The sequence below is a fragment of the Lucilia sericata genome, unplaced genomic scaffold (genome assembly GCF_015586225.1).
Source record: "Lucilia sericata isolate MDLA Ls3-8-SP2 unplaced genomic scaffold, ASM1558622v1 Contig000515F_arrow, whole genome shotgun sequence".
Classification (NCBI taxonomy): Eukaryota; Metazoa; Arthropoda; class Insecta; order Diptera; family Calliphoridae; genus Lucilia; species Lucilia sericata.
In genome coordinates this window covers 115,001-123,471 of record NW_023994528.1, presented here as the reverse complement: position 1 = coordinate 123,471, position 8,471 = coordinate 115,001, and the positions used below count along the sequence as shown (strand labels likewise).

The 8,471-nt window shown below is 30.7% G+C and overlaps 1 protein-coding gene across 3 annotated transcripts in view; it reads right to left on the bottom strand.

Annotated features, from left to right (window-relative positions):
* Positions 1–8,471, bottom strand: part of LOC119605756 (ninjurin-2) — a 14,839-nt gene continuing 6,368 nt past the window's right edge. The window contains exons 2-3 of one of the 3 annotated variants that reach the window (XM_037959042.1): positions 1,136–1,312; positions 1–236 (exon numbers count right to left, since the gene is read on the bottom strand). In XM_037959042.1, coding sequence (XP_037814970.1) covers positions 33–236; positions 1,136–1,312 — 381 coding nt within the window. In that variant the 3' untranslated portion in view covers positions 1–32. Of the gene's footprint in view, positions 237–263; positions 572–603; positions 923–1,135; positions 1,313–8,471 lie in introns of those variants that run through there. The other 2 variants (XM_037959041.1, XM_037959039.1) reach the window with 2 other exon arrangements.

Here is an 8,471-nt window from a genome sequence, read left to right as displayed (position 1 = left end):
TAACGCTTAAAATACTACATTTATTTAATATATTAATTTTTTAGAATTTCAACATCTTTATCCACATCTGCTACAGCCGGATCTAAACCGAAATTCATTTTTATAACATCAACAAATACTGAGAGAAATATAAAACCATTTATAACGTGATTTAAGACATCGGCGACTTTGCGCTCCGTTTTGCCCTTATGAATGCTGACAAGTGATTGCACCATTAATAGCAAACCAGCACAGATCTATGAAAAATGAAACACAGATTTATATAGAATTTATGAAACATATACATATATTTTTATTATTTAACTTAAGTCTACAAGTAAATGTTGCTATAAAGATAAAAATTAAAATGATTTTGCTCTATTATCTTTTAAAGATCTTTTTTTGGATGATCCAATAGTCGTAAAGGTTGAGATGAGTATTCGATGCCAAACCCGGATATAATCACATTTATTACCGATATGACAAATATAACAACCAAAATGATATCATTTAATATTATAGCGGCCGTTTGATCCTTTTTACGATTGATATTAAGACTTCCAATTATTACAAAGAATATACCAACCATCAGCTACACCATAAAGAAAAATTAAAAAGAAAATTTTATTTTAGTTTTATATCTTATTACAATAAATTTATTTTATTTAATTTATCTACATAGATGTGTTCTATACAAAAATATTTTAATATCAATTGGTAAATTATTAATAATTTACAATTAGTTTAAACCACTTAAGAAATCTCCTTGTGGTGGCGGTAAACGAGAATCAAATGCCGATATAAATAAATTGATCATGGTTACAAAGAAGGCAAAACCGGTTCGAATGTGATTGATTAAATTGGCCGATTGATGAAATTCCGGTTTGTCCATACGACAATCACGCATTAGACTCAATGATAAACTTAATACACCAGACAGGATCTATATTTTAATTGGGACAGGAACAAACCGGGCCAATAATGAACGTATAATGATCAAGTTAGATGATTTACAACAATATCTTTAATATTACAAACACATATTTGGGATATTCACAGTATTTTGTCATTAGAAAATTACAATTTTCAAATAAAAATCTTTTTTTGAGAAAACTAAGAATATCTCAAATATGCTTGAAAATTTTCATAAACTCACCTGCAACACTATTGACAGACTGATAAGTATCAACATTAACTTGTAGAATTGATGTTGTTCTCCCACTTGTAAAATATATTTAAGTTGAGATGCGTTTGCAGTCAGTAGCGCTATATCCAACATTCCCTGGGCAATAGTTTTCTTTGTGGCATATCTATTGGCATCCATACCTTTCATCTAAAAATATTATAATTAAATTAAAATTTAGACGTCTTAACATTTTTGCTTTTAAAATTTCTTAAAAACGATATCGTTTTATATTAAATTCCCAAAACCCAATGAATTTTACATTAGCTTGTCATGGCCCCTTTTGAGACTTTCGGCCCCTTTTGAGACTTTCGGCCCCTTTTGAGACTTTATAACAGCGCCATGAAGTCAACTTTAAAATAAAGGCTTAACATCGATATATCTTTGCCTAGACCTTGAAAATTCATAATTTTCGGTATTCATTATACATATTTTTACCCTACACTACTATGGTGGGGAGTATATTATGCTTTGTAAATATTGTTTATAACGAACATAAATACTGGAGTATATTCCAATCGTCTGAAAATAATTTCCTTATTCGACTATGTTTATCCGTCCGACAACTTCAACGGATGATATCTCAGCATTAACGGCTGATTTTAAAACAATTCAAAGAGTATTTTTATAGGAAACAAGTAAGAATTAATAGTCGGACATGGTCGACCATATGATACCCTATACCAGTGACTATATTACAAATGTTAATTTTTTTTTTTTTAATAATAAAGCATTTAATTTCATTTTTACGTTATTTCAGAAATATTTTAAAAATTTGTTGACAAAAAGGAAAGGATTTTTTAAAAGTGGGGTAATATGGGCCTATTCTTATAAATTTTAGTCTACATTAAAGTTATTTATGAAGAATATCATCGTGTTATTAGTGTTTCTAAATTTTATCTAAGTAATTTTGACCATCAAGTCATTTTCTGAAGGGGACTTTATACGGGGAATAGGATCAAATAAGTCCGATCATTACGAAAACCAGCAGTATCATTAAGACTTATGTATATAAAACGAAGTTTTGCAGAAAGGGGACTTAAATGGCGTTTTTTTAAACTGCAGGATCTCGAATCCCGGGTGTGATGTGAAATTCTGAGGCCAGATTCGGTTTATGGTGGTGAATTTTATTTCTGATGATTCAGGTCGGGTATATGTACTAATACATATTGCGATATAGGCATATTTACTAGCTCTACTTGCCTCGTATGGAACATTCTTAATTGATATATTAAATAATTAATAAAGTCAAATAAAATAAGTAAAAATACTACCAACTGTTTTAGCAAAACGTTAATGACTTGTTAAGGTAGAATATTTTGTAGAAGTACACCTAATGACCGTCACTGGGCTTAAATTCATTACTGCATATATGGATAAGGTGGATCAATTTAAAATTTTTTCTGATAATCTTTAAAAGGATATTTGGAATATGGTCAAAATGTATTAATTGTTATTCTCATAACGGAATTATAACAGTTTAAATGTGTACAAATGTAACGACCGTCACCATGGAATGAGCCATATGTACCTTTTCATTAAGATACACTCAAGAATCAGAATTCAAATAGGCTCTAGACAGAGACATTTCAATATTCGTGTCACGCTCTCTATTTACTTGACATTGAAAAATGTATAATAGTGTATTAAATATTAATGATCAGCTGCAAGAACCCACAAACTGTATTTTTGCGTAGAAAACATTCACATAAAATTTTTCCGTTATTGATTTTTTTAAATAAAAACCTTTTGAGTTATTTTTATCTATAACTAGCTATACCCAGTGTGCTTCGCTACCCTCATCGTAATGGAATAAAATAAATATTATTGTAAATGTATATATATCTGCAATATCAAAAAGTCCCCTATTTAAATTTATGTTTATATATTCAATATTTTAGAAAACTCAAAAAGTACCAATGAAGTACGAAAAAGTAACAAAAGACCTCTTTTATTTAATTTCATGTTCCTAAGTTCAATATTATAGAAAATTAAAAAAGTACCATTTGAAGAACGAAAGATTACCAAAGGGTCTCCTTTTATAGATTCTCATTAACTCCGGGCTCCACATGGTTAATTTCATGTTATAAAAAACACAAAAAGTACCTTTTGAAGAACGAAAAATTACCAAAAAGTCCTCTTTTATATGTTCTCACTTACTCCGGGCTCTACGTACTTAATTTCATGTTTCTAGGTTCAATATTATAGAAAATTCAAAAAGTACCTTTTGAAGAACGAAAAAGTGCCGAAAAGTCCCCTTTTATAGGTTATCACTTAATCTTGGCTGTACTTGCTTAATTTCATGTTTCTAGGTTCAATATTATAGAAAATTCAAAAAGTACCTTTTGAAGAACGAAAAAGTCCCCTCTTATAGATTCTCATTTACTCCAGGCTCTATATGCTTAATTTCATGCTTCTAGGATCAATATTATAGAAAATTCAAAAAGTACCTTTTGAAGAACGGAAAAGTACCAAAAAGTCCCCTTTTATAGATTCTCCTTTACTCCAGGCTCTACATGCTTAATTTCATGCTTCTAGGATCAATATTATAGAAAATTCAAAAAGTACTTTTTGAAGAACGAAAAAGTACCAAAAAGTCCCCTTTTATAGTTTCTTACTTAATCCAGGCTCTACATGCATACTTTCATGTTTCTATTTTCAATATTATAGAAAATTCATAAAGTACCTTTTGAAGAACGAAAAAGTACCAAAAAGTCCCCTTTTATAGATTCTCATTTACTACGGGCTCTAAATGCTTATTTTCATGTTTCTAGGTTCAATTTAATAGAAAACTCAAAAAGTACCAGTCGAAGGACGAAAAAGTACCAAAAAGTCCCCTTTTATAGATTCTCATTTACTCCAGGCTCTACATGCTTAATTTCATGCTTCTAGGATCAATATTATAGAAAATTCAAAAAGTACCAAAAAGTCCCCTTTTATAGATTCTCATTTACTAAGGGCTCTACATGCTTAATTTAATGTTTCTAGGTCAAATTTTATAGGTAAACTGAAAAAGTACCAGTCGAAGGACGAAAAAGTACCAAATAGTCCCCTTTTATAGATTCTCATTTAATAAGGGCTCTACATGCTTAATTTTATGTTTCTAGGTTAAATTTTATAGAAAACTCAAAAAGTACCAGTCGAAGGACGAAAAAGTACCAAAAAGTCCCCTTTTATAGATTCTCATTAACTAAGGCCTCCGCATGCTTAATTTCATGTTTCTAGGTTAAATTTTATAGAAAACTCAAAAAGTACCAGTCGAAGGACGAAAAAGTACCAAAAAGTCCCCTTTTATAGATTCTCATTTACTCCGGGCTCTACATGCTTAATTTCATGTTTCTAGGTTAAATTTTATAGAAAACTCAAAAAGTACCAGTCGAAAGACAAAAAAGTACCAAAAAGTCCCCTTTTATAGATTCTCATTTACTAAGGGCTCTACATGCTTAATTTCATGTTTCTAGGTTAAATTTTATAGAAAACTCAAAAAGTACCAGTCGAAGGACGAAAAAGTACCCTTTTATAGATTCTCATTTACTAAGGGCTCTACATGCTTAATTTCATGTTTCTAGGTTAAATTTTATAGAAAACTCAAAAAGTACCAGTCGAAGGACGAAAAAGTACCAAAAAGTCCCCTATTATAGATTCTCATTTACTCTGGGCTCTACATGCTTAATTTCATGTTTCTAGGTTAAATTTTATAGAAAACTCAAAAAGTACCAGTCGAAGGACGAAAAATTACCAAAAAGTCCCCTTTTATAGATTCTCATTTACTCTGGGCTATTGATGCTTAAATTCATGTTTCTAGGTTAAATTTTATAGAAAACTCAAAAAGTACCAGTCGAAAGACGAAAAAGTTCCAAAAAGTCCCCTTTTATAGATTCTCATTTACTCCGGGCTCTACATGCTTAATTTCATGTTTCTAGGTTAAATTTTATAGAAAACTCAAAAAGTACCAGTCGAAGGACGAAAAAGTACCAAAAAGTCTCCTTTTATAGATTCTCATTTACTAAGGGCTCTACATGCTTAATTTCATGTTTCTAGGTTAAATTTTATAGAAAACTCAAAAAGTACCAGTCGAAAGACGAAAAAGTACCAAATAGTCCCCTTTTATAGATTCTCATTTACTAAGGGCTCTACATGCTTAATTTCATGTTTCTAGGTTAAATTTTATAGAAAACTCAAAAAGTACCAGTCGAAGGACGAAAAAGTACCAAAAGGTCCCCTTTTATAGATTCTCATTTACTCCGGTCTCTACATGTTTAATTTCATGTTTCTAGGTTCAATATTATAGAAAATTCAAAAAGTACCTTTTGAAGAACGAAAAAGTACCAAAAAGTCCCATTTTATAGATTCTCATTTACTCCGAGCTCTACATGCTTAATTTCATGTTTCTAGGTTTAATTTTAAAGAAAGCTCAAAAAAGTATCTGTGTAGAACGAAAAAGTAGCGAAAAGTCCCTTTATTATTAATTTCATGTTTCTATTTCAATGTCATAGAAAACTCAAAAAGGACCAGTTGGAGAATGAAAAGTACCAAAAAATATCACTTGATACCGGGGTTCCAAATAACACCCCATTAGGATATTTAGTGTTTCTAAATTTAATAATTTTATCTAAATTGGATCATTGTGGTTGAATAAAATCAAATTTCCCGTTTTTACCCCTTTTGGTACTTTTTTCCTCCCCATTAACGAAATAAAAATTCTATTCCAAAAAGTTGCAACATCGTAGTGGGAGCCCGTTATTATGTATTCATATGTATAAGTTAATAAACCAAAAACAATGTTTTATGAAAAAAGTACCAAAAATAGGTACAATTTTAACCCCTTAAACGTCCGAATATCCAAAAAGTACTAAATTCATATTTTTATTTTTTCGTTAAGTTATGAAGGAGTCAAAAATATTTTTTGAATGTGCACTGGTTTAAAAGATACATGGGGTGCGAAAAAAGTACCAAAATACAGTTTTTACCCGTTTATTCCCTAAAGGGGCCGAATTTTAAAAAAGTACCAGACACCTGTCCGATTATTTTTTAAATGAACGGCGATAAGCTTTAAACTGTTTTTGTATCTTTTCTAGTTTAGGAGATATAAGGTTACCGAATTTACCCGTTTTTACCCTTTTTTACCCCCTAAACATTTGAATTTCCAAAAATCCCGTCTTAGTGGATCTATTTGGCGGGAGACCAACCTCCTGTCCAAATTTCAGCTCTTTAGCTTCAACCGTTTAGGCTGTGCGATGATGAATCAGTCAGTGAATCAGTCAGTCAGTCAGTCAGTCAGTCAGTCAGTCAGTCAGTAACGTTAGAATTTTATATATATAGAAGATAAAACAACACTTTTAAAAGCTTCACAGGAGAGACAAAAAACTAAATAAAATTAAAACTATTCTTGTTATAACAAGTAAGAGTGTTATATTAGGCTTTGCCGAATCTTATATACCCACCATAAAATCATTGCCTAAAAGGAATGATTCCCTCTATAAATAAACTTTGATATTTAAGAATCGATGCTTTTGTTAGTATCAAAACAATTTTCTCATTTATTATATATAAGTAGAATTTTACCATCATACATACATCGATATTAATATGAACATTAGAGTAATATTTGGAAGAGGGACTTTAATAAGTCTTTTCCGAATTCAGTTTATATCAGTTATGGCGCGATCCTCGTAAAATTTTGTAGAAAATTTTTTGTTCATACAGGTGTTGTTTATGTTGAATTTCATCGCTCTGCTCGCGTTTTTAAGTCAGTAATGAGCGTTAAAGTAATTTTCTGAAGGGGACCATATATGTGGGGTAGGGTCAATTATGAACCGATCCTCATAAAATTTGGTAGAACGATTTTATCTCGAACGAAACTTATTTATGTCGAATATCATAGCTGTGCTCGGGTCAATTAGTGACCGATCCTCATAGAATTTGGTAGAGAAATTTTGGCTAGCACAAAACTTATTCATGCAGAATTTCATTGCTATACTCGCATTTTTAAGTCTGCAATGAGCGTTAAAGTAATTTTCTGAAAGGGGCCATATATGAGGGGTAGGGTAAAATATGGACCGATACTTACAAAATTTAACAAAGATATAAGGGTTCCTATAAAATATGTTCAGTTATGAGCGATAAAGCCATTTTCTGAAGGGGCCTTATATGGGGGGTAGGGTCAATTATGGATCGATCTTTACAAAATTAAACAATGATATTAAGGTTTCTATAAAATATGTTCATTTCGAATTTCATCGATATATGTATATACTTCTTTTAGACAGTTATGAGCGTTAGTCATATTCTGAAGGGGACCTTATATGGGGGCTAGGGTCAATTATGGACTGATCCTTATAAAATTTTACAAAGCGATTAAGGTTCTTATAAAATGTGTTCATGTCGAATTTCATCGCTGCCCATTTTCAATACCAAATAAACTGCATCAATATAAAATATCTAAAGTTCAGCTCGCTAGCTGCTTCCGGTTGGACTCTATCGTGTTTTTAACAGACGGACTGACAGACGGACGGACGGACATGGCTAGATCGTCTTAGAATTTAATAAGGATCCAGAATATATATACTTTTATGGGTCTTAGATGAATATTTCGATGTGTTATAAACGGAATGACAAAAACAATATACGCCCATCTTTTTTGATAGTGGGTATAAAAACGATATTTTCTTTCAAGTATTATATCCCAATATCAATAAACGCGCCAGAAATAGTCTATAATGTTGATTTTTGGGAATTTCTGACATGTGGAAATTACTAAACTGTTGTTTTTTATTTAATTTCATGTCAATAAAATCGGAGTATATGATAGTAGAGTGGTAAAAATTTTCGACAACATGTAATGGACATTTTCAATCAAAAAGACGATTTAAATTTTTTTGGTTGTTACGTCTTTTTGCATTTCAGGTCACGATATGTTTATATAAGTGACTTCTTAGTATATGTTATATATGTGACTTACATATGTACTACATATATATGATTTCTTCATAGACGAATCTCTTACTTGTTTTGTATGGCGGTTGGTTAAATATATAGTTGTATATAGTCAAGAAATGTTACTCTTCAATTTTTCCAATATCATTAATTAATTTCTTATGTAAATTGTTATCGCACAAACACACCTTTTGTCTCTAGCTATGTCAATAATAGAAATACTGTGGTTACTACTATTTTACTTTTGTAAGCAGATACTCATACGACAGACTTATTTTGTCAATCCAATAGGATAGCATCGGTATTTAACGTAATATATACCCTTGTGGATACTCAATTATGTTAGTATATCTATCTATCTATCTATCTATCT